The 26,438-nt window shown below is 40.1% G+C and overlaps 4 protein-coding genes across 7 annotated transcripts in view; 2 read left to right on the top strand and 2 right to left on the bottom strand.

The window, feature by feature from the left end:
- Positions 1-203: 203 nt before the first annotated feature.
- Positions 204-8,182, bottom strand: FBXO43 (F-box protein 43; the record flags this gene model as incomplete). Its single annotated transcript, XM_082601373.1, has 4 exons — positions 6,289-8,182; positions 3,962-4,064; positions 558-761; positions 204-452 (listed from the first exon to the last, which is right to left on the bottom strand). Exons 1-4 carry the CDS (start codon positions 7,758-7,760, stop codon positions 204-206), a joined length of 2,028 nt encoding a protein of 675 aa, XP_082457499.1. The 5' UTR covers positions 7,761-8,182.
- Positions 8,183-15,060: 6,878 nt separating this feature from the next.
- Positions 15,061-17,219, top strand: POLR2K (RNA polymerase II, I and III subunit K). Its single transcript, XM_082601840.1, has 4 exons — positions 15,061-15,194; positions 15,869-15,937; positions 16,281-16,373; positions 17,030-17,219. The coding sequence occupies exons 2-4, from the start codon at positions 15,877-15,879 to the stop codon at positions 17,050-17,052; spliced, it is 177 nt and encodes a 58-aa protein (XP_082457966.1). The 5' UTR covers positions 15,061-15,194; positions 15,869-15,876; the 3' UTR covers positions 17,053-17,219.
- Positions 17,220-20,585: 3,366 nt separating this feature from the next.
- The window catches only part of LOC309792289 (uncharacterized protein), a gene marked incomplete at its 3' end in the record, with an annotated part of 65,898 nt that continues 60,045 nt past the window's right edge, over positions 20,586-26,438 (bottom strand). For all 4 annotated transcript variants that reach the window (XM_082601836.1, XM_082601837.1, XM_082601838.1 and 1 more), the window contains one exon: positions 20,586-21,195. In XM_082601836.1, the coding sequence (XP_082457962.1) occupies positions 20,586-21,113 (528 nt within the window). In that variant the 5' untranslated portion in view covers positions 21,114-21,195. The remainder of the gene's footprint in view (positions 21,196-26,438) is intronic.
- Positions 20,640-26,438, top strand: part of SPAG1 (sperm associated antigen 1) — a 92,318-nt gene continuing 86,519 nt past the window's right edge. Inside the window, exons 1-3 of the mRNA XM_082601834.1 lie at positions 20,640-20,723; positions 24,337-24,478; positions 26,233-26,392. Coding sequence (XP_082457960.1) covers positions 24,339-24,478; positions 26,233-26,392 — 300 coding nt within the window. The 5' untranslated portion in view covers positions 20,640-20,723; positions 24,337-24,338. The remainder of the gene's footprint in view (positions 20,724-24,336; positions 24,479-26,232; positions 26,393-26,438) is intronic.

The raw sequence follows: 26,438 nt of genomic DNA, 5'->3' as shown, positions 1-26,438 counted from the left end.
AATGACATTGTAAAATAAGATTTTTTCAAAACTCACTACTTTAAAGAAAACATACAATGACATGGATCACAATATATACAAAGTAGGAAATAAATCATCATCTGTCATTGATGGGAAGACTTGCATGCTTTCAAAATATTCATAATTGTAAACCAAACAAAATGTTCTTTAGAGGGAATGCTTCTTTTATATGTGAAGTCTCTTTAGAGGCGTTTTAAATTCCGCTTACTCTGGGCACTTCCTGGAAGAGCATCTTTTCTATTTCTTGGCTTTGCTGCTCCTCTACTACATTCTTCAGACCCATGATAAGCACACAAACATAACACACAAAAGTCAAAACCACAGGCTGTGCTGCTACATAGTCCCCTTTTCTTATAAGGCTGGTACTTAGCAGGGGATTGGCACCTTGGGCAAGGTTTTAATGCTTCATCAATAAAAAGTGTTTTGGCAACCTGTAGTAAAAGCACACAAACTAAATCTTCCATTTTCGCATACAGAATTGCTTTATTTCAAACTCTATAAATATTTACTTCTAATAACTTACGATAAATACTCACCTTAACATATTCTTCCTGTTTACTACTTAAGTGAGTAACAGAAGAACTCGCTATAGGTGTCAAAACTTCTCCCCAAGGAGAAAATGTTGAAACTTGTTCTTTCTGAAAAGCTGGGGTCTTAGCCTGTGCTTGCACAGATCTTAAAGCCGATCGATTTAAGAGATGGAGCCGAGTGGCAGCGTCATCAACATGTAACGTCGCCCCCTGTGGTAAAAGACGAGAGGGGTCAACACTGTCATATCAAAAGTTCCAGGACAGCGTTCTGATGCACAGGTATTTAAACGTTTGGAAGTGGTTGTACACTACTGGAATTTTCTCCCTAAACTAGTTTCTGTTTTAGAAAAAAGGAAACAAAACAAAACAAAACAAAACCTCTCATCTATCATTTAAAAGTCAAAGAAAAAGAAAAAGAAAAAATTAAGACAATAAATGCTAGCTTTAAGTTTGCATGCTTGGGTATTTTTCTGTTTAGAGCATGCGTTTGCAAACTTTTCCTGAAAAGGACCAGATAGTTGCAAGCTACTTGATTGTTGTTTTAGCAAACACAGCTATGGAGATATGTAAATGAAAGAGCAGGGCTGTGTTCCACTAAAACTTACTTTAAAAACACAGGTGATGGACAGGATTTGGCCCACAGATCAGAGTTTACCAAGTCCCCTTTTAGGCCAAGGTGTAAGAGGAGGTGAATCAAAGCTTACTATGGGACATCATGGAATTCTTGGAAGGTTTCTTACCTTAGCCACATGTCAGAAAAATAATGGGCCTGGTTAGACCATGAAACCCAATTTGTTTGGCTGGTTTTTACAAATACCAGATAACTTGCAATACTTGATTAATTTTTACACTTGAGTTTTTTTTTTTTTTTTTTTTTTTTTTTTTCTTTTTGCGGTATGCGGGCCTCTCACTGTTGTGGCCTCTCCCGTCGCAGAGCACAGGCTCCGGACGCGCAGGCCCAGCGGCCATGGCTCACGGGCCCAGCCGCTCCGCGGCATATGGGATCCTCCCAGACCGGGGCACGAACCCGTATCCCCTGCATCGGCAGGCGGACTCCCAACCACTGCGCCACCAGGGAGGCCCCTACACTTGAGTTTTAAACAGCTTTGATATTTTAAAAGGAGAAAAAATGTCTCTTATTTGAACTGGATTTCCACATTACTCAAATATTTAGCCAAGAAATATTTTCAATGAATAATCCTTATAGCCTTCTAGTTTGTTAAGGCTGGGAATGAGAAAAAATAGTAAGTTTTTTTTTTTTTTAACAAATTGGCATTCGTAACCAATTATCAAAATAAAATGTACTACAGGTGAATTTCCTCAAGTGTCCAACTATAATTGTGTTTCCTCTCCCTTGATAGTCTCCTTTTGCCAGAGTTGGCTCCTAAATGGGGAGAGTTAAAAACATGAGAAATGACAGTAGAATAAGTATAGGAATGAAGTTAGCTGGCCATGAAAAATTATGCCATTAACAGCTTAACAACATATGCATAAGTGTAATGGATGAATATTGGTTTTCAGAAATTAGAATGAATATAGTTGAACTTATTCAAGGACTCAATACATCTCTTTATGTTACACTTTATAAATGATTTGCAGCCTAAGCTAGAAGCGTATGACACAAGAGCATACTAAAAGAAGACACCCATTGGATTTCGATGCAGTTGGCAAACACAGTGATGCTGCATGCACCAAAAAATGAATAGAGATATGTTGTTGAAGCAAACTGCATCCACAGAAGAAACATTCATTCATTTAACAAATATTCATAAAACATCTACTAGGTGTCAAGTGAATAAAACAGTCTAATCCCTGCCCTCTTGGAGCTTGAAATGTGTGCTACTATCTCTGAACAGTAAGCAGTCAACAAAGGCATGCATTCGTGAGCACCAAAGCAAAGGAAAATACTCAAGTAAGGAAAAAAGTACAGTCCTTTAACAAACCAAGTTAAAAAAAAAATGGTGGCTAGGATATGAGGGTAGAATGCTTTATCTAGAACTACCCGAAGGCTTACCAATACAACATGTTTCTTCCACATAGGATGTAAAGAGTACATGGAGCTAAAAGTTTAATATTAATGGGTACTTGCTTAAAAATGTGTTTTTGGTCTGTCTTTAGCATGTAGGGAGCCACTCTAAAAAGATACGTTAAGAAGGAAATTTATATCTTCAGTATTATAAGCTCCCAGAGCCAGCAGCTGCAGCAGTAGCCAAGAGCCGTGAGTCAGTCGTGAAGGATTATAATAGGTGAGAAGGTAAAACGTTTCTTCAAATAAAATAGAAAGTCAATACTTTAGTTAATAGCAGTCCCTAATATTTCCTTGGAATGCAAAACCCCCCAATCTGTATCTAGGTGTTCATATTAGTTTATGCCATGCTTCATCTCAGTTATTATATTTCACCAAATTATAAATTTACTTATGTTATTAAACACTTTTTACTAGAACAAGAATAAGAAAGTTAATTCTCAGAGTTTCTTTTGGTGCCTAAGAAAGGTCTAAAAGTTGAATATACAGTAAATATGGGTGCCAGAGTCATCAGGTGCCTGTTTTACAAAGTAGTATTCCCAGAAAGAATTAATCAGCTTCTGTAAAACTTTTCTTGTTACTTCAAAGCTGGACCTCAAATCTTCAAGAGAGCACAAGTTTATGATGTTTCACAAGTACTAATCTGCCATGCTCACTCACCTCCAGGCCTCCATATATGCTACTCCCTCTGCTGAAACACCTTCCCTAACTCATTATTCAGCTCTCAGCTGAGATGCATTTTTTCCTCCTCTTGATCCCCACTCCTTTTAAATGTTCAATAGAGAGAACTCTGGGCTTCCTCTAACACAGCTGTACTGTAATCACCTGTTTATAGCAGTATCACCCACAGGGTATGAGCACCAAGAAAGCAAGGGATCATGTCACAGATGTTCACATTGTAATCTGAGCAACTGCATGTAGTATCTACTCAAAAGACTGGATGGGAAAATGCTATAAGGATGTCTAACTATGAACAGGATCCAGCATATCCTATTCAAATGGTATTCAAATACTGCTAACAGCATACACACTTAACAACAAAACCCAATAAGATGTTCTTGATGTCAGTTAGTCTACTCCACTGATGCACTGGGCAGAGATGGAGTTTGGGAAAAATAAAGAGTTTATGAGTGCATGAGTTCCCTGGTGGCCTAGTGGTTAGGATTCCAGGCTTTCACTGCCGTGGCCCAGGCTCAATCCCTGAGATTCCACAAGCCACACGGCACGGCCAAAAACAACAAAACTAAGAGTTTATGAGTCAATGTTGGTAAATGGAAAGGTTAAAAGATAGCAAGATAGCAGGAAACCAAATGAGGTTGTCCAGCCATATGGGATTATTAGATATTTATACAAATCCATTTTAGAATAGTAGTATATACATTACCTCAGAATCTGTTTTCAGTTGTGTGATATGAAATTTCCTCCTCTGATTTGCTTTTTTATCTTGAATAATAATTTCACGCCAATTTCTGCTCACTTTCCAAATACTGTAACAAGAAGATCAGTCCTTACATTGTATATGTTCCACAGAATTAATATTTTTCACACATGACAATAAGAAAAATTCATTTTAAAGATTTTGGATAGTTTATTTAAAGCTAAAATTTTACATTAAAAATATGACTTGATCTGCATAGTTGTGAAAGAATACCTATTAAAATATGCCAGCATCATATTGACAGATTACTATCTCATAAATGGTTAAGGAAAAAACAAAGTTTCATATAAACCCAAATGAGTCCACTGCGAGGCTAATTAAGAGGATTTAACTTAAACATGGCACTAAGATTAAATATTTGGAATATGACATGCAGCAAATGATTATCACCTGTAGTGCAAGAGAGTCTATAAATTTCTCCTATTATTGTATTTAACAAATTTCTGTCACTTTGATTAAATAAACACAAAAGCAATCAATCCTTTATTGGAAGTACTAAGTGCCAAATACAGTTGATCCCTGAACAACATGGGTTTGAATTCTGTGGATCCACTTACAGGTGGATTTTTTCAATAGTAAATACTACACAGACTGGTTGGTTGAATCCAGGGATGCCGAACCGCGGATACGGAGGAAACTCGGATATGGAGAGCTGACTATAAATTATACAAAGATTTTAGACTGCATGGCAGAGGGTCAGTGCCCCTAATCTCTAGCTGTTCAAGGGTCAGCTGTAATAAACATTATTATGGGTAGCACTACAAAGTTCCTATTTTATAAACCAAAGTTTATGAGACTAAAGCAGCTAAAGAAAAACACAATTTATGTCTAGTGATTGCTTATTTATCAATAACTTTGACTATATTAATTATTAAAGAAAAGCTAATCCTGCAACTGTTAATATGGCCTTTTTTATTACTTTAACTTAACAAATCACTCAAAGTGAATGAGGTCAGGAGAAGGTTATGGAGGGCCCCAGGTTATAGCTGAGTTGTCAACACTACTATTCTTCCAGTTACCATGGCCACTTCAATTGCCATTGCCTCTCCTTAAGCCGATACATGTGCCTTATATCAGATAGATGGAGAGATATAGGCAGAAAGTTACTCATTAATGGGGAAGAAATGAAATACACGTTTGGGTATTTGCCTCAGCTATTTCAACTGACCATAATTTCTCATATTACCAAGAATAAGCACTGCCAAGATTATACATGCACTCTGCAATACAAATACTATAAATCTAGAGGGATGGCAGCAAAGGCAATTATTGAAATACGACTGAATATCATTTGTTCCTACAAGCGAGCACCCAAAAGGGTCACCCAAGTTTTAATTTTAACTGGTCTGTATCCAAATACTCCAGCATATAAAAATAAAATTCCTCTATCACAGCCATCTCCTTTTTTTAAAAAACAAATAATTTATCTCATTTGAACATTTTTTTAAAGGCACATGTATGTAGGCCATTAATCTACTTATCATCCTACTTGGGTTACACCAAAGACATTCCTGATCAAGGCTATTCTGAAAGGACTTAAACCTTAATAAGAGTTTTGGGAAAATATGGGCTTAGAAGTCAGAGGGCTCAGCTGTAGACCTGGATCTGTTTCTGTCTCCTTGAGTGACTACTGGCAGATCACTTCTCTGGAGCTCAGTTTTCTCATCTGCGAAATACATGATAGGACTAGACATTTCAGAAGACTTCCAGCTATGAGATTCTACAATTCTCTACAATAGCCTACACTTAATTTATGGGGAAAAGGTGAAGAAGGGTTTTTAATAGAAGCAGGGGCCATAAAAGAGTAAGGATTCTATGAACCCAACTCTTCACATATACCTATGGAAAAAGAGGCTCACTAACTCTCTTGCATGTCCTCCCCCAACCATGACCTTGCAAAAATCCTGTTCCACATGGCTTCCCTCCTTCCTGGTCACAGCATTCCCAAGGGGCTTGTCTTCTGATAGTCCTGCACTTTGCAAAATTGCCAGTATAAACATAGTCTCTCTTTAGTCTTGTAACTCTAGTTCCTACCCTCAATACTCCTATATATGTGACTTAGTTTCTCTTTACTTATGAAGCAACATTCAATATACTGAAATTTCTGAGACACTGAAGAATTTCACTAAACCACCTTTGATAAAATATAAAGTAACCAAGATAGAGATAATAAAACAAAATTTCAAAAAAAGTACTCAACTAACAGAAAAGCTTTCCAACTTAAAAAACAAGTGATAAAAGGCAGTTTTATTTCAGAAAAAAAAATTTCTTACCTGCATAGGCTTTCTGCAGCCAAGGAATCTAAAACCATAGCAAGAACATGCTTTAAATTTCTGTATTTTAATTCTGTTAAGATGTCCAGTTTTTCTATACCCATTTTCTTGCCAATCAGTCCTGCAAGTACACGCTGTAGTACAGCTATCTTCCCCCCGTCCCCTTCTTCTAACAATTCACGTGCACCGCTTTGCTGGAATCTTTTCCTTTTGCTCTTCATAAAGAGCTCATGCACTAACTGCAAGGCTGGGGTCTTTGATAAATTCTTAAAGCTTAAACTCAAATCCCCACTCTTATTGTCACTGCTTGGCTGACTCTCTGAGGTGTCTGAAGTGGCCACTGGTGTTGATTCAGAGCCAGAGAGGTTGGGCTGCTTTTCTTCTTCTGTCTCAGATTGTGAGCCTTGCTCCCTAAGGGTGGACAGTCTTCTTAATCTTCCAAGACGCCTTGACCTTTTTACCGTGTCCCTGACTTTGAGAGTTCCCTTATGTTTCTGAAGCAGTTCTTGGAAAGAGCCCTCTTGGTCAGTGAGGGAATCTTCGGATTTATCCAAGCAAAGTGAGTTAAAACCACTGTCTTCAGGTGTTGAAATATTGCGTCTCACTTCACCTAAAGGAGAAAGCCTTTGACTTGCATTAAATTTAACATTTGCTACAAGATTACTTATCGGAGTCACAAATATGTCCTCATCTGCTCCGCAAGTTGTTCCACTGACCGAAGAGCCCAGAAGTTCAGGATATGTATTCTCATCATTAATACATAGACTGCTGTCGCTAAAGTCATGTGTGATAGAGTCTTTAAAACTATTGCCTTGAATTGGAGATATACATTCAACTTCAAATAGGCTACAGTTATCTTTGGAATCATCAACTGTGGATGTCTTCTGTTGAGAAAAATTAAGTCTCAATTTTTGACTGCTGGAAGTCGCTTCTTCTGTTTTCAAAGTGCTAGTAACTAAAGAACTAAAATTATTTTGCCTTGGGGAACCTGAAGCACTGCTTGGAATATTTTTTTCTAAATTGGGAACTTGGCTTGTACTACTTTCGAGAGAACTACTTTGTGATTCAAAGTCCCCCTTTAGAAGAGAGAAAGATACGTCCAATCTTCTGCGCAGTAAAAATTTTTTTCCACTGACTTTAGGAGTTTCACAAAGGTCTGGGGTTTTATCCTTTTCCTTCCTGGGGAAGACAAATCTCTTTCCTTGAGTGGGAGACTCTAAACTATGTGTTAAGGCCAGACTTGAAGTTTCAGGATGTTCATGGATTAATGTTGAGCCTCTTTCTTTCTTTCCAAATGATTCTTTATCTGTATTATCAAAGCTGCACGATTTTAACAGCTCACTGTAGCCACTATCTTGAAATGATGATGTGGAACAAAAGTCTCCAAAGCTGGACGACTTGACATTGACAATAGGAGAGTACACTTCATTTCCTGTTCCAGTGCCAGGTGGACCTGAATGCCTTTCTGACATCTTCAAAATCTCTGTTTCTACAAAGTGAAAACAAATTTTATTCTTCCTTAGAAATGAACAGTCTGGCAGCTTACACCAAAATACATTACTTGTTATGAGCACAAATAATAATGGAAAATTGCATGGCAATAAAAAAGTTACTTTAAAAAACAAATCCACTCTACACTATACTCATGTGTCTCTTATTTAAAACAATGTTTTAACATCATGAAGGCCAAAATTTCCAGGAAATATTCACAGATTACCTGACTAAGCATAGTCTAGGCACCATACACAAATATTTTCTTGAACTACACTTGAGAAAAAAAATATATCATGGCATCATTTTTAGATGATGTTATTACTTTATGACTTTTACAGCACGAAAGTACATTACTGTAGTTTTAATATTCTAGCTTATTTGTGCTGACCTATGTTTCATCAGTCGGATATTTCCTTTCGAGGTTTTGCAATGTAAATAAAGTTGCTTAAAAAAAAAAACTATATGCTGATTTTTATTTATTTTTTTTTTTGCGGTACACGGGCCCCTTACTGTTGTGGCCTCTCCCGTTGCGGAGCACAGGCTCAGGACGCGCAGGCTCAGCTGCCATGGCTCACGGGCCCAGCCGCTTTGCGGCATGTGGGATCTTCCCAGACCGGGGCACGAACCCGTGTCCCCTGTGTTGGCAGGCGGACTCTCAACCACTGCGCCACCAGGGAAGCCCTATACGCTGATTTTTAAATATGTCTTTGGGAAATGTGTCAAGTAAGTGCTGCCACTAGACTAAACTGCAATATGGCTAAAGAACTCTAGGATAATGTCATTTATACTTGTAACACGGGCCTGTCTCAGAAACTCAGTCCTCCTGACCATTCACAAGGTCTAAATTGCCACACCTTCACTTTTGCAAAGACTCTTTGGCTCACTAATAAATTACTAACACATTCTTGAGTTAGCTAAAATGAACCCCTGCCCCACAGATACATGGCCATCTCAAACCTGGCAAGTTATACTCATTCATGCCTCATCTTCTAAGTAGTTTCTATTTGGGGGAAACCCACCCTTTATAATATTCTTTTTTTTTTTTTTGCGGTACGCGGGCCTCTCACTGTTGTGGCCTCTCCCGTTGCGGAGCACAGGCTCCAGATGCTCAGGCTCAGCAGCCATGGCTCATGGGCCTAGCCACTCCGCGGCATGTGGGATCTTCCCGGACCGGGGCACGAACCCATGTCCCCTGCATCGGCAGGCGGACTCTCAACCACTGCGCCACCAGGGAAGCCCTGTAATATTCCTGAAATTTCAAATAAAGAATTCAGGTACGTTCCTTAAAGAAGAAATGTGATTCAGTAATTATATTTGTAAGGAATAACACTAGGAAATACTTTACTCTTTCACCTTTTCAACGCTATCATTGCATTCCTTCTTTATGGAAAGTTGAATTACATCTTAGCTCAAAGTATAAGAAGAAAAGATAAGAAAGTTATCATAGCATATATTTCTGCAGACTATTCAAGGGACACTAAAAAAATTGTCATTCTTTCGAAGTTTTCTCCAGGCCAAGTACACGATTCTTCTCTATTAAGAAGATCCTGGGATTCATATTATATTTTAAAAGTTTTTGTTTTCAAAATATTAAGTTAATAAGATATAATGTGCTTTCAAATTACACCTCCATCCACGAATATTTCCCCCTGTCTGAGAATCACTCTATTAAGTGACAGTTTTCACTCATATCATTTGGTAAAGTTAGGTCCCAGCCTTTTTTTTAGTTACAACAAATGTAACTATTCTGCTACTTCACCACTAGGTGTCTCACCATGCTAGAATTTGGGAATCTGAGAGGCAAATTGTTAGAAACAAAAGTAGGGGTGCAGAGATCATCCTCTCCCTGCTAAAAACCATAAACCGGTTGCTTTAAACATACAAAAACTTCCTAGTTTTTTCTGTTCCATCTACACATTTGAAGTTGCTTCCACCGTGCTTTCTCTAATGTCATCATTTTTTTCATCTTTCATCATTTTCAACCCAAGACATTGGTCTCAAACAAAATGTGGTTATTCAAACTTTAAATTTAAAATTATTTATGTAAAATCGTGGAACGCCTGTTGACTTGTTCAATTTTACTGATTCAACAGTTCACTGATGAATCAAACAAGCCTCTTCAATATTCGTTTTTTAAAACCAGACTACTGATAAGGACTGAGAACACATCTCTATAGCGCTCTTAAAAAAAAAAAAGAAAGCACTGATTAACTCAATGAAGTACTTACAATATGATAACAAATTAGAACCAAATTTCCTTCATTTGTTAAAGTGTAAAATCTTACCATCAGTAAAGCTTGAGTTCTTAGACGTCAACGTTATGTATAGGCTTCCAAAAAAGGAAATTTCTCACTTTGCCTTTAAAATTCGTGCCAAAGTAATACCACTTAAAGAGAAAATTTTAATTTGAACAATTCATTGAAACGTGCAGTAGCACGATACCGGCTAAAATTTGGAGACGTGAAGTACATGCTACAGGGATTAGTTCTAACACTTGAAAAGGCCTAAATCATTTTGAATTTCCTCCAGCTTTCCGGACAACAGTAATTTTAATATCTTTGTTTTCTCCAGCTAGCCTTGGAACGGAGGAAACTTCCCAAATTGGGGTTTCTGAGACGCAGTGTAAGCTGCAGCGCGGTCATCTCCTCCCCCACGAGCAGTTGGCGGGTGGGTGGTTAACGGTCTCCGCAAGGCGTCAATTGGGCCTCTCATCCCTCCGCGGACCCTCCCCAGGCCAGGCTGTCGGAGGGAGGCCCGGCCTGGCCCCAGGGCCCAGGAAGCCACCCACGGGCTGAGGGTGGGTGGGCGTCTCCTGGAGCAGAGCGAGGGGAAAGTGAACGGCGTCGGGGCGCCTCTTTAGTCCCGGCACCCGGGAAGCAGAACGAGAGCGGGCGCGGGGCCGCGGACGCCCGGAGGCCGGCCACCCCGCACACACCTGGCGTCCCCCGCTCCCGCCCACCTGGAGACGCGGGGCGGCCGCACCCACGGGGTCGACGGGCGGGCGAGGACCGAGACGGCTGCCGCTGGAGCGCAGGGGAGAGCCGCGGCCTCGCCTCCAGCGACGCCAGGCTATGGCAACCCCCACGCCAGCTTCGCGTGGGGCCGCCGCGTTTCCCTCCTTCAGTTTGAACGGCCCGCCCAGAGTAACCGCCGCGCGCCGCCCCGCGCCGCCCCTTCCTCTCGCTCCGCGGCGCCCCCGCCGGCGGCCCCGCAACCCGCAGGCCCCCGGCCCAGCCTCCGCCCGAGGAAGTCTGTACTCGCTTTCCCATCCTTCCATGCCCACACCCCTACGAGGCTCCGTGAGGGCTTCCTAATTTGATAGGCTCTTCCCCTCCCCATTTTAACTTTGGGGAACACTGTATAGAAGGGTTAATAGGTCCTACAGTGGGATACTATTAAAAATAATGTAGGAAAACATTCACTTGAAAATGTTTCCGGAGATGAAATCAAGCGTGAAAAGCAGGTTACAAACCGAATGACACAGTTTAGGTTAGAAGTACAGCTATACACAGGATAAGGTCTGAAAGGTTTGACTAACTTGGTTACAGCATCTCTAGACATCATTATGCTTGTTTTTTTAGGCATCTAAAAAGGGATGTTTTATGTGTCAGGCCCATCCTTCTGCTCTTGGCAACTTCTTCCTAATCTCTTTTTTCTGGCTTCTTTTCCTCTGCTTACTCCCTAAATGGGCGTCCTACCCAACATTTTTCTTACTTTACCATTCTGTGCTTACATAATTCTCATTCAGAGTTAAAAGCATTACTTTAAAGCCAGTAACAGCCACTGCTACCACTCTCCTCCGACAGAACATTTCTCCATCTGGATGCCCCACAGTTATCCTAAATGCCATATATCCAAAATCAAACTCACTAACAATGATTAAGCTCTGACTATGTGCCAGTTATTGGGCTAGGTACTGGGAATACAAAGATGGAATGGCGCAGTTACTGCCCTGAAGGGCTCACTGGTGTAAGTGCTTTAGTAGAGGAATGGCTGTGACACAAAAGAAAAGGGATCAACTAAATCTACAGCAGAAGAGTGGGCAGAGCTACCTTTATATAGACTGTGATATGAGGTGGATTTTGAAGGAAGGGTAGCATCTTTAAAGACAGATAACAGGTGATTCTAAACTTGAAACAAAATGTACCGGCAGGAAAATTGAAACAGTTGGGCACGTTAGAGGAACTACAAATAATTTGTTACAACTGGAAACTAAGACTGGTTTGAGGAAAGGGCAAAGAAAATTCTTGACGAGGGGAAGAAGCCAAGCCGTGGAGAGTTTTGGATGCACGTTAAGAGTCTGAAGTTTATCCTACGTGCGAGCTTTCTCTAGTTACGGTGAGCGGGGGCTACTTTTCGTTGCAGTGCTCAGGCTTCTCATTGCAGTGGCTTCTCTTGTTGCAGAGCACAGGCTCTAGACACGGGGGCTTCAGTAGTTGTGGCACGCGGGCTCAGTAGTTGTGGCTCCTGGGCTCTAGAGCGCAGACTCAGTAGTTGTGGCGCATGGGCTTCATTGCTCCACAACATGTGGGATCTTCCCGGACCAGGGCTTGAACCCCTGTCCCCCACTGGCAGGCGGATTCTTAACCTCTGCGCCCCCCCCCAAGGAAGTCCCAGGCAATGTAGGACATTTTAGCAGGACCACTCTGGTGACAGAATGGAAGACAGAAGGAAGAGAGGTGAGGGTGGCTTAGGAAGCTACTGCATTACTCTGGAAGATAATGGGGGTGGAGAAGAACCTACACCTGATTCAGTTGGCAGAATCAACTGCATGCAGCAGGGGGTGAGGAGCGAAGAGTACAGGTTTGGGAGAAAATAAGATGAATTTAGTGCGAGGTTGTTACGTTTGTGGTACCCGTAGGACTTAAGGTAAGGAATTGGTGAACTACACATTCTTCAAGATGGCACCTCCCTGAAGCCTCCCTCACACGGTCGGTCGGATAGAGTGAGTAGTGTCCTTTCTAGGTCCTCAAACCAGTCTCTATTACAATCAAGCCTCTATTTTGCCACTCCCTGCCCATCACTTGCAATCCTCCTCTCCTGAATTTTCTCCATATAATTTATCACCTTATAAAATACCGTATTATTTACTTACTTTGTTAAGGTCTGCTCCCCACTCCACTGTAAACAGGACAGGGGATTTTTCCTATGATTAAATAAAAGCCACACGACCCCAAAACACCATTAAACATTGCCCTTTTCTCTTTCTCTAGTAATTTTTCTTTAGATATTTTGTTACGACTAAAGAGTAAAAGAATGTATCATAACTCCCTTCTATTCACTCGAAGAATAATTTTACACCTCTCCCCACCCAAAAAATGGCAAAAAGACACCTAGTTACATGTAGCTTGCCCTAGCTTTACTCATATACTGCAAATTTAAGCCACTGAGCTATATTTTCCTATTCTTTACACATCACAGTCTTTGGCCTTTTCCCTTCCCTTTCTGGATTGGGTGTAATCTCATTACTGACCTCAGAATTCTAAAACCCATTTGTTTTCCACAGATCTAACGCTTCTTTTGGAGACCATCCAGGAAAACATAATGAAAGGGTTTTCCATCACCATGATAGTCAAGCTATGCAGGTATGCTTAAATGAGTATGATCAAGAAAAAGGAAAACAGATACTCAGGGGAAAAAATAGCAACTTGCATCTCTATAACCATATTACTGCAATGTAAGCATTTAAAAACACTAATATCCAAGTTGGCAAAACAAATGCCCTCATTAAGAGAGAGCAATGCGATGACGTCTGGCACATAGCAAATGCTCAAGAAAAGTTAGCTGTCACCATTGATAACAGCTTCCACTGACCTGCTCCAAAATGATCCTGAAGTTACTGGTTCCTGCTGATAGGAAAAAGAATGTTGCATTGGGAACTAGCCTCGACATGAACTCCTGTTGAAATTCTGGATCTCCTTGCTATAACTTGTCTTTACCCTAACCCTCTGTAGGGTTCCAGGACCCATCTGTATTCTACACGTGTTGATCCATTCTGATCTCCACAAACTGTGTTATGTGCCAGCATCATCTTGATAACCTCAAGCTGCATAGTCAGAACCCAGGTCAGTTTGCAATGATTAAAGTTACATTTTCTGGATCACTCCATAATCTCTCTCTTATCATGACAATGGTTTTACCTAATATTTCTTGAGTGAAGCTAATTTTGACTGTTCTATTGGATTACCTCTTCCCTTTGGCTAAGAGGAGGGGTATTTCATAGGAGAGCTGATGATCAAAATATTTATGTTCTATCTTAGCCTATCTATGGAGAAAGAAGCAGGACAGTCCACTGTGTTTCCTGGAAATTTAAAACTCGGCAGCTAGGAAGACTGAGAAAATCGAGTTAAATCTCTCAGGCTGGTCTGTGGAGGTGCAACCAGTGTCCTTCTGGAAGTGAAAGGTGAGGCTCAAGGTTCCCAAGTTGCTGGATGGAAGACCGAAAAGCAGTATAGCCTGCTTAATAAAAACCAGAGTAGTGCATGTTGGGGAGAAAGAAACCTGCTTCTCAGATTAACTAAAATAGTTATTAACAACTGGTTATTTTCTAAATTTTAGTAACTTCATTTTCTTCTCCCTCGTGATATAAATACCTGCTGTGAAAGAAGCAAACGAATGCAAATGTTGTGAACCCAACTGTTACTAGTCTCACTAAAATTTTGATCTTTGAAAGAACACGCCTCCACTGGGCAAGTCGTTTTGTTTTTCTGGGGAGGAATGAATTCATGGGATGAAAGGAGGGTCAATGGACAGCTACCACTACCTAAATCCCTTAGCTTTAAGTGGGAGTAATTGACGTAGCTGCCCGCAAGCTCACCTGTGCTTTAAAACGAGTAAAATGAGGGGTTTACAGGGATGACGGGAGCCTAGGAGAGAAAGGGGCGAAAAGCAAAAACGAAATTATACTAAGGATAGGGGCGGCTGCTCCACTGCCCCGGCACAGGTATCAAACGACTTGAAATGCATAATCTGAAAAGTGCTTTTCTACGTGGAAATCAGCGGTGGAGCCGATTCTTCTACGTTCCTCGTAGTAACGGTCAGCCTAGGATTCCACGAGCACTTCACTTGGGTTTCTCTTCTAACCCTCTGCCCTCCTGGAAAAGTGTTACTTTCTACCGACTTCATATGTCATAAAAACAAACCTCCTTCGACTTGAGGAGCTTCTAAAACGCTTTACTTCCCTGAAAAATGAAAACAGGTGAGACCGAAACAAGCACTTTTGTCCAGGGTCTGAAACACAAAAATAGAACCAGTTTCACCAGCTGCGCTCAATCCGGCTTTCTCTGCCGCACCTGGGCCGGAAGGGGCGGAGACTCCGCTTACGTCATAAGCCAGCGCCGGAAGTTGGCTGCAGTACAGCGGCGAGGCGGAATCTGTTCGGAAAAGAAGAGAAGTTTCTCCGTGTTACGTGGGTAAGGAATTGGGGGATTGGCGGGTGGGTATTTGGGCCAAAACTGGAAAGACGCTAGGGGCTAAACAGGTCTGGTGTGGGGTTACAGTCGGGAGAGGCTGGGGATAGAGTCGATGCTGTTAGGCCTTTGCCTGTTTAGCTGTTGGGTTGTTTGCCTGTTTAGCTGTTGGCTTTTTAGACGTTGGGAGTTATGTCTTTGTTCTTCCCTTATCTTCGGTTCGCATGTTCTCCTGTTGAGGGATACAGTTTTTTGGCAATCTCTTGCTAAAGTTCGGAAAAATGGAACTTGTGTTAAATGAAGACGCAAGCTTTGCAGTCAGATCTAAATCTCTGACTCGTAACACATGAATAATCCTGCCCAAATTAACTTCCTTAAAACCCCAGTTCCTTCATCTGTAAAATAAAAGTAATACCTCCTAGAATTGTTGTAAAAATTATAATGAAATAGCATGCATAATTGAAATGACATATGTAAAGTGTTTATTATTGTGTCCAGTGTGGGGGTAAATGCACAATACGTTGTTTTTTTGTTTCGTTCTTTAGACCCACCTATAGGATTTGAAAAAAGCACAGATTAGGAATTGGGACCTTTTTAGCTTTCTCCGAGAAAAATGAGGCCTGGTTAGATTTGTGAGGACCCCATCTGAGATATTAAATATTTGTCTGTGATTTCAGGGACAACAATGGACACCCAGAAGGACGTTCAACCCCCAAAGCAGCAGCCAATGATATATATCTGTGGAGGTAAGAGTAACATTTACAAAAGTAAGAGTATTTCACCTCAGTTTTGCATTTATTGCATTTATCTTTGGCTTAAATGAGTCATTCATCTTTAAAGTTAGAAAGCAGAACAACTTTAACAATCTTAAAAAAAATCCTCTTATTAAGATTTCATTTTCTTTCCTAGGAAAAATGCATTGCCCTCCACTCTTTTTTTCTTTCTCCCTTAATATGTTGGTAATGGCAACATACCCTTGAGATTGAGTATACTGTATTTTACTGCTTTGGGTGAAAAGTATGGTTAAGATAATTTGCTCGTCTGTAATATTTCCCTTTTAGGCATTGAATAAACGTGTTTTGTTTCTAGAATGTCACACAGAAAATGAAATAAAATCAAGGGATCCAATCCGTTGCAGAGAATGTGGATACAGAATAATGTACAAGAAAAGGACTAAAAGATGTATCCTTCTAACTAAGCTTTCTGCATATGAGATAAGAGGAAGTGAAAAATAATGCATGGTTTGATAGTCAAAGGCTAATTTCTGGTAAAAATGGTAACAACTTGGATTACTTACCAAAAAAACAAAAAGCATGATTAGCATTTTCATGGACCAGTACTCCAGTGTATAGACATATACTAAATAATCTAAATACTAGTTGATTTTGGCTTTCATAAGTGTATTTTTTCAGGGATTCTGTATATAAGTACTCATTCTTGAGCTTCAGTTTATGGGCAAACTAAATGATACAAGGAGAAATACAAATATTGAGTTTGTATGCTACCTAATGGAATAAGTGAGGCTTACAAATTAGCTGAAAGACTGAGAGTAAATTGTTATGTAATAACTACCAGTGTTTTTTAGATCACTAAATTATCACTTTTAACACTGCTTTAGTGTTTCTTGGTGCGTTGGTCTTTTGTATCATGGGGGGGGCTAATAAAATAGTTTATTTTTTTAGTTCATTTCTAATTATCATAGTAAATAGTGAACTTCATTCTTTTGTGCATTTTAGATTAAATAACTAGCCTATTGCAAAGAGAAAGTGACTTGGAAGTATTACATTTTTAATATAATTTTGCAGTACTTTTTTTGTCCTTAACTCAGTTTTTGATAGTGGTGGTTTTTGATGCTCGATGAAAGATGAAATTCAGAGGAATGTCTTCATTTGGATTTGCTATTAATGTTGTCGTATAGCTTTTGATTAGTGTACTTTATGAATACAACCATATACAAATGATTTCGTTTTAAAAACCATATTGTATTTAGGTATCAATAGCTTATATAAAGATATTTTTGTTCAGTTACATGGTTTGTAATTTAATTTTATCGTATATGTAATCTGACACACAATGAAGGTTAAAAGTGCTTCCCCAAACTACACTTTAATCAAAACCTAGAATCATCTGGGGCCCTTGTTAAAAATGAGGTTTGCTAGGGCCCTTTAAAGGTCTGATTAAGTAAGTTCCTAGGAAACCACTGTTTTACATCACCAATTGTTTGTAAACTCTCCAGCCTCATTTTGTATAGAGTATACCAATGCACTTACTGTCAGTGTGCGTACCTCATTTTGAGTTATAATTTATTTGTTAACTTGGCCTAGGCCTTTCTGTATTTGTATATAATGCTTGACTGTTTTTTTTTGGTTTTTTTTTTTTTTTTTTTTTTTTTTTTTTTGCTGTACGCGGGCCTCTCACTGTTGTGGCCTCTCCCGTTGCGGAGCACAGGCTCAGCAGCCATGGCTCACAGGCCCAGCCGCTTCGCGGCATGTGGGATCTTCCCAGACCGGGGCACGAACCCGTGTCCCCTGCAACGGCAGGCGGACTCTCAACCACTGCGCCACCAAGGAAGCCCTTGACTGTTTTTTAAATCTTCGGCAAGGGAAAAGAAACTTTAATGGTTGCTTTATCTAAGGCAAAATCAACCCCAAGTAAAGTGGATGAAGCAGACTATTAAGGCAGGTGTAGTTTCCCAGGTGTAATCATTCATTAAGGTAAAAAACTCTGCTTTCAGGATATAGAAAAAATAGGAGTTGGTTTACACTAAATTGGATGAATGTTTAAAGCTTTTGCCTTGATCTTAGGGATATGGATGCTCAGATACTGCATCTGTTCCAGGATTCGATTAGATATATTTCAACTTTTTAATAGTTTTGTGTGTCTCGCACATTCAAAGTATTAACTGTGCAACTGTGCCACTTAAAAAAGAAAACAAAGCATTGTTTCTACTACCATCCTCACATATTAAGTTCTGTAAATTTATTATGTGCTATACAAAGTACTACCATACTCAAGATTTTTAAAGAGTGCTTCCTTGGTCCAGGTTTTCCTGGACTGTGGCTTTCATAATTTTGTAATTCTGCCACGTTCCTTCTTGAGCTTGTCCTTTTTGTACAAGAGTCCCAATAAATCTCTCTTTATGACAGCCTCCTAAACCACAACTCATTGGGTAATGTTGCTCTTAACTATTCTAATTTCATCATAGGTCCTTTGTGTATCAGTAGTTTAATTGAATACTGTTATTTGGTTAACTAGACAGTGGTTTAATGGGAAAAGTATTAACCACTGGAACTCAAGACCATCGTTTCAGTCAGTTACCTCTTCGTATCCCCATCATCTATAAAATGGAAGTAATTTTACCTCTTGCCTACCTGGACAGTTTTAAGAAAAGGTAAAATAGATATAAAATTGCTTTTAAAAGATCCTTTTGAAAAGTGCTCTATAAATATAAAAATCAGTAAATCTGAGCTTGAAGCTAATACATAACTTGTCCCCTACTAAACTGCTTACCAATGACTGTAGACATGCAGGTCCATCAAAAATATCAATACATGGAAATTGGTTCAAATCCAGCACTGCTACTCAATTACTGGCCAGTTTATTTCTTTTAACTTCAGTTTGTCAAAGTCAAGGAATTAATGATAGTTCAGTGCTTTTAGACTCTGAAGCTATCTTCAGAGATTGAAGTTGATGACATTCAAAACTAGTAGATGAAATCATAAATGACCAATTTTAAGAAGATTAAAATATCACATAAAGTGAGAAAGTGTAAACTGAGAACACGTAAAAACAAGTTGCCTCCTTACATGTACAAATACACGCACATCCCTCCACCCTCCACCCTCCACCCTCCACCCTCTACCCTCTACCCTCTGCCCAGACTTAAAAGATTACTGGGTCTGTTATGTGGAAACGGACAATATAGGGACGGGATGGTGGGAAGCCAGTTAGGGACCACCTGTAAAAGTTCAGGCTAAGAGTAATGGTGGCTGGGCCAGGTTAGGCGTAGAGGGAGTGAGAAGTAGCTGGTTGTGAGATATGTTTTGAAGTTGAGTAGGACTTACTTGTGAATTGGTTAGTACTTAGGAGCACAATAAACTGTATGGACTTTGGCAAAAGGCTTTGGGTCCGTATTCCCAGAGTGTCCTTTGTTCGATGCCAGTGACTACCAAGATTCACTTTCCTTATTTGTAAAATGGGCATGAAATAATAGCACCTATGTCAAAGGTTTGCTGCAAGATAAAATTAAATACTCCATGAAAACTCTTAATCTAATAAATGTTAACTGTTAACACCATTACAGGAAGTATTAGCATTTTCTGCACAGGTGCTTGTATCAGCCTTAGGATTAGTCTCAGTTACCGGTCTTGCTGTTTTCCATACTCTTTAGCTTGCTCATTGTAGAGTCCTAACCACTGGACCACCAGGGATTTCCCAGCTTGCTCATTGTAAAATAGGAATTGCACAGCACTGTCTTGCTGAAAATTCTTAGTAGCTTCCCATTTTGATAAAATGAAAACTCTTGGGAATAGTATATTTGGGAATAGTATAGACTCCTTTCCTGCCTCTGTCACCACTTCAACCCACCGCTCAGTCTTGGTTCTAAGGAGATGTTTGCAGTTCCTTAAGCAGATAACAGACCTTTTTGCCTGTGCTCCTGCTTTTCTCTCTGCCTGACATGACCTGTCTTGTGTTCTTCCCCAGTGTCAGAATGTCATTAGTTTTCTGTATTGTGGAGAAGTCCAAAATTATTCTTCTTCCTAATGCTTTGTATGTGACCTGTTTTCGCTCTAGAAACTTAGAATTTTCTTTGCTAATGTCCTGAAATTTTGCAGTTTGTGCCTTGGTATGGGTCTGTTTTCCTTCTCTGTTTTGGTCACTTGGTGGGTGCTTTCAGTCTGAAAACTCAAGCTCTTCAATTCTGGAAAATTTTCTTGAATTGATAACTTCCTACCCTCAGTATTCTCTTCTCTCTAGATCTTTTAAATCTAATATTAGACCTAACTTTATCATCTTTTTCGATTTCCTTTTTTTTCTTTATCTGCTCTGTGAAAGATTTCTTCAACTTTACTTTCTAATCCATCTATTAATTATTGGACGCAATGTCTTTATGAAGTGGTAATTTTCATTTGCCTGCATAGTCCATTTCCTTTGAGTTAGTTTTTATCCTGCTTGTTTATTCAGCATAATTGTATATGTACATAATTGTAACCAGAAAAAAAACATAAAGTGTGTGTGAAGAGAAAATTACAGGGCACGTGGAATTGCAACTCTTCTTATTTCTCGGCTAACCTTCTGTCCGGGTGAAGCTGGGTCTGCAAGGCCAATCAGCCGGATGGCAAACCGGAGACTAGCCAGTCATCACGCAGAGGCCCTAATCCCCGCCCCCGGCGGTCAGCCGGAAGCCCTCGGGTGCCGGAGTGGGGGGAGTGGGGGGAGTGGGGCGGGGCGACACGCCCCTCCCTGGGTACGAGACGCGCGGCTGGTGAAGTGTGTGGCTGCGGCCTCCCCAAGGCTTGGGGTCTGAACCAGGTGAGTATCTGCCGGCCAGGAGTAAACTACGTCTCTCCATCGCAATCCCTTCCTCCGGGAGCCGGGGTGAAAGACGGACCCGGAGGAGCAAATGCACCGTCGGGCTGCAGTTGGAGGGTTGAACAACCTTGTAGGCCGGGCCAGCAACCTGGGGGCCTTCTGTTTCTCGGGGCTGACGGTGGCGGATGTTGGGGCAGAGCAGCAACGCGGAGGGGGTGGTGCGGCGGAGAGGTTCCCGGGCTCTGGCGGCGGCCACCGGTCCTTGTGAACAAAGCAGGGGAATGGGGAGCAGTTTCGTAGAGTCCTAAAGTGCCCGTTGACCGTTGCGGGTTGGCTGTAGAGCTCCCGGATCTCAGGCAGTCCCTGACCCGCGCTGTACATAGAAACCATTGCTACGGCTGGAGGATGCCGTTTCCTTTCCGTCTCCGGCTGCAGGTGGCGCCCAGCCCTGTGGATGCTGGAAAGAACGTGCCTAGGTGGAAGAAAACCATTTTTCGTGTTACTAGCCCGTTGCAGTTTGTGCTGGAGGTATTACTGATAAACTGATTAGGAAATATGGGAAATGGATGTGGATTAGGATGGTGGAGAAGAAATTAACGCCAATTAGGACCAAAGTTTTTTCTAATCAGAGACAAATTGCAAACAGAAGTGGAAGAGTTCTAAATAGAGCAAACAAAGTATTGTATGAGTTGTTTTTTTGGAGTTTGAGTTAACGTTTAGTGGTCTTGAGAATGTCTCTCCTACCCACCCCACCCCCCAAGTGGGAGTTTTCAAAAAGGATTCTCAGAAACGTTGAAACAGTGTTCAGAATAAAATTCGCTTGATTAGGTAAGAGGTGTCTTTATCATTTCAAATGTTTTTCACCATACTTTAGTCAAATCATAAAATCTCAGGGGTTTCAAGATTCCTTTAATTCGAGCGCATCTATTTTAATCCCATTAGATGCTTAAGTCACTCCCATCAAAGATCCTCCAGCTCTTTGGAAAAATTCTCTTAAAGACAACTCATTCTATTCTGGGCAGCATCAATAATTTTAAAGTTCTTCACTGGCTTTCATGTGACTTCCACCCCAAGGCTATCCTTGTGATGGGAGACATTCATCATACTGGGCCCCGCTAGCATGGTGTGAAAGCCATATTCTCACTTCTTAGCTGGATCTCATTTGAAAGCTGGCACACTGTCATCTATATTCTATACCCAAGCCAAAGCCAGCAGGAATACGGAGAAACTGACAGAGCATCTTCTTTTTCTGCAGAGATCTGATATATGACCAGACTCCCAGAGGGCAGGCATGCTGAAGGGAATACTGCTAATGAATTAGACCCATTGCTACTTGTTTTAAAATTTATCACCCAGTGTGTTTTAGTGCAGTGTCTTTTTTAAAATACTTTGACAATAATTCATAATAAATATATTTTTCTTTGCAACATTTATTTACACAACATTCGTGTGTGCATTTATATACACATAATTTTTTTATATAGACATGAAATAAAATTTTCTATAAAACAGTATTTAATGGTATGTGTCAGGTAGTCTGATTTTATTGCTATTCTATCTCATAAAACAATGCTGATTGCAGCTCACTAAATTGATTTCTTCGGTTGCCACCTGCAATTTGAAAAGCACGATTAAATATGATGGTTAAGTATGTGAGCTCTGTAGTGGCCTACTGAGATTCAACTCTTCAGTTCACTACTTAAGAGTTATATGACCTTCAGCAATTTATATACTTGAAACGTCACCTTTCTCATCTGTAAAAAGGGAGTAATTATTAATATCTTTCATGAAAGTGGTTTTGAAGATTGAAATAATTCATGGCATATAGAAATTTAGCTCCATAAATGTTAACTGTTATTACTGTTCTCTACTTAAAATAAAACCTACTTGATATAGTTGAAGGATTAAATGAAGTAATAATATAAGTAAAGTACATTAAGAACTACGTATTTGTTGCTGTTATTGTCACCATCATTAGCAGCATATCAATAGAGTGAAACTATCCAGGGCTGTCTTATTCCCAATTCAGTTGAATTTAGCATGTATTTTTTAAGGGGTATAAGACAGTATTTACTATGTTAGACCTGAAGCTCTTGAGATGAATGAAGTAAGATCTCTCATGATCTAGAAGGGAAGATAAAGAAACAGAATTTGGATATATGCTATGTGATATGAGAGAGGTATGTACAGAGTGCCTTTAGAACACAGCTTTGGCAGCTGTTCATTATGGGAGTGGGCAACTGAGAATGTAAGGAGACAAGGAATGGGGAAGAGGGTGATATTAAGGAGAGTTACAGAAAAGATGTTATTTATGTTTGTGCTGAATCACGAAAGGATGGTTGGGATATTAACAAACAGCTAAAGTAGAAGATACCAAAATCAACATTAAAAGATATCTTAAAAAGCAGTTTGAGCACTGAAGAGGATCAGAATATTCCACTCCAAGTAGACCACTTTGACATGAAGATTATTTTGAGCTGAAGGCAATTAAGAAACAGCAGACACAGGAAGAACTCTTGGCCTTCCCCTTTTCTGCCTAAAAGCAGGGCATAAATTTCCCTTTATGAAGGTGTTCCCTCCTCTCCTTTCTCATACCAAGATGAAGAAAACAACCTTTATCACAGTAGATGGACAATCAGCAGTGAGGTGAGTCTGCATAAACAAACCTTATTAAAATAACCCTTATCTTCCATTAGTTTCTTCCATAGATTTACCTTCTAGAAGCCAAAACCCCTTTTCCTTTGTCTAATCATTTCTACACAGTTTATCACCCTTTGTTAAAATGGTATATAGTTCCCCAGGCCTAACAGTTTCTTTGAGTTTTCACTTTTCTGTGAAGCCCCAGGCGTATATAAAATGAACCTTTTCTCCCATTGATATCTTTTGTCAGTTTAATTTACAGGCCTCAGGTACTGAACCCAAATGGATACAAGAAAAAATTTTTTTCCTCTACAGCACCAAAACCTGCTTTGTTGTTTCAGTTTTGTTTCAGTTTTGCTTAAGTGAAGATTAAGTAAAATAACCCATCTGTGGTATATAGTAATTTATTTATTTTTATCTATTTATTTAGTTATTTTTGGCTGCGTTGGGTCTTCGTTGCTGTGCACGGGCTTTCTCTAGTTGCAGCGAGCGGGGGCTACTCTTCGTTGTGGTGCACAGGCTTCTCATCGCAGTGGCTTCTCTTTGTTGCAGAGCACAGGCGTAGGTGCATGGGCTTCAGTAGTTGTAGCACGCAGACTCAGTAGTTGTGGCTCATGGGCTCTAGAGCAGAAGCTCAGCAGTTGTGGCTCATGGGCTTTAGTTGGTCTGTGGCATGTGGGGTCTTCCTGGACCAGGGCTCGAACCCATGTCCCCTGCATTGGCAGGCGGATTCTTAACCACCACACCACCAGGGAAGTCGGTATATAGTAATTAGCCCCATGAATGTTAACTGTTCTTATCAGGGAGAGAGAATTTACAATGAGTAGCTTCCTCCTTAGAAGAAATACTCCATCTCCTTTTCTATAGAAATGAAAAATAAATATTACAGAAGTACCTAGATGGTTACTACTATCCAAATTGACTATTAATGTATATATTAGATTCATAACTATTTTCCTACACTATATTTCAGCCATGACTGCCAAAGATTATCCATCATTGTGGGGCTTTGGAACAACAAAAACATTTAAAATACCTGTTGAACATTTGGATTTCAAGTATATTGAAAAATGTTCAGACATTAAACACTTGGAAAAAATTCTTTGTGTGCTCAGGTAAGCGTTTAAAAATCATGTTTCAGTTTGCCAATTTTAATTATATTATTGACTTCTAAAATTCAAAGCTACGTTAGAAATTTTGGAGCAGATTTTCTAATATTGAAATTGTCGTTTTTGTCCGTGTTAGGTTCCAAAATAGTGGTTTTGATCCTGTGGTTAGTTTGGTGGGTTCTGGCTAGATCTACTTCCATCACGAGACTTAGGCTAATTAGTATCCAAGAGGGCATTTTTCTTGCTTCCTGGCACTTTCTAGGAACCAGTAAAGCAGCCATTAGGAGGCACCTGCTTATGCTGATAAAGTGCTTTGGCACTCTCCCACTTCACACTATCTGCCAGCAAAGGTGGGTGACTCACTGGGAGCCGTCGCATGGGGGATGGGGTGGTGGGGGAGGAAGTAGGACCAGAAGTCAGGGAATCAAGGCCTTTTCTGGGTAAGAGCCCTGTGGGTGTGATTGTCAAACTTTAATATTTGGCAAACACGATGGTTAGAAACTGCAAATTTGAGGGCACCACACCTAGAGATTCTGCTTCAGGAAATCAGGAGTGGAGCCCAGGAACATGTGTTTTTAACAAGCACACTGGCTGATCAGCATGCGGGTGGTCAAGGGAACTCTACAAGAAACATTGCCCTGTGGCCTACCAACCTGTGCCACCTGTTTCGGGTTTCTTGAGGGTTTTTCATTTGGAGGGTAGCCTCATTACTGCAGAAACACTTGTGAGCACAAACTGCCCATTTCCGGGACATCAGTAGTATTCCATTTGCTCAGCAGTTGTTCTCTCTCTTCTTTCCTCTGATGCCCTTCCTTACTGCTGTGTCCTTTCCTTTTTCTTCCTCTTTTTTTTCCTTTTTCTTCCTTATCACCTTTAGCCTCCTGTCCTTCCTAAGCATCCCTGCTTGTCCCCAGCCAGTGTTGATGTAATAGCCTCATCATATCATTGTTTTCCCTCTTGTTTTTCTCAGCATATAAGAATCATTTTTATTTGATTAAAGACTAAAAGAAAATGCGAAGTTTATGGGATGAAAGAGTTTGAAAGACATTTTATGAATAGCCTAATTAAATTGTATTGTATTGACTTGGGATTATTTTTTTTATTTAATTTGAAAATGGGATTTATTTTTATTTTTCTAAAAATTTAGAAGTAAACAGATTTACAAGAAACGGGGAAAAGGTTGATTTTCCTTAAAAAAAAAAAAAGCAAAAAAGAACACATGTCTCTGTTTAACTCTCTAAGGAAGGAATTCTGTTCCTTGAGTGGTTGAATTTAGAGGTGTGTTGTTCTAAACTGTTCCTCTGCCATTTTCTTCCTATCCCTTTGGGGGGAAAAATGAGCTAGAACAGTAACTCCTCGTTAGAAAATAAGTCCAAAGTCTCACTCTTTGCCTGTCTCTAATAATGAATTTTCATTTATAAGTTTAAAATTACCTTATGTACAAAATGAACATATGTGTGTTAAAGAGGAGAGTAAATGTTATCTATTCAACTTTTAAAGTGTGTGATGGAAATTGATATCTTTGGAACTCCTTTTTTTCCCCCTTCATCGCAGCACTCCATAGATTAGCATGTGAAAGTGGAGGTTGCTCTAATTGAGGACGGTGAGGGGAAGGCAGCAGCTCAGCCTTCATGCTCGTTCGGGGCAGACCGTGAGATCTCTGTGGAACCCCTGGGCTCCATGGAACGCAGCTTGCAAAACACTGGTCTATATGATCTCTGAAAGAAGTGGTAACTCTAAAATTCTGAATTTTTTAAAAGGTCTGGTGAGGAAGGATATTATCCTGAACTTACTGAATTTTGTGAAAAGCGCCTTTCAGGCTTGGCTTCTGGAAGCAGAGCTTTGAGGAGAGAGAAACCTGCGGCGACAGCAGCCAGTTTCACAGCAGAAGAATGGGAAAAAATTGACGGTGATATAAAGGTATAGAGTAACATCACTTTTTGTGATATTGTCGTGGATATATATC

This window comes from Mesoplodon mirus, assembly GCF_964341445.2.
Source record: "Mesoplodon mirus genome assembly, chromosome: 16".
NCBI lineage: Eukaryota > Metazoa > Chordata > Mammalia > Artiodactyla > Ziphiidae > Mesoplodon > Mesoplodon mirus.
Note: the sequence above shows the minus strand (reverse complement) of the source record. Positions and strands in the feature narration are given on the sequence as shown.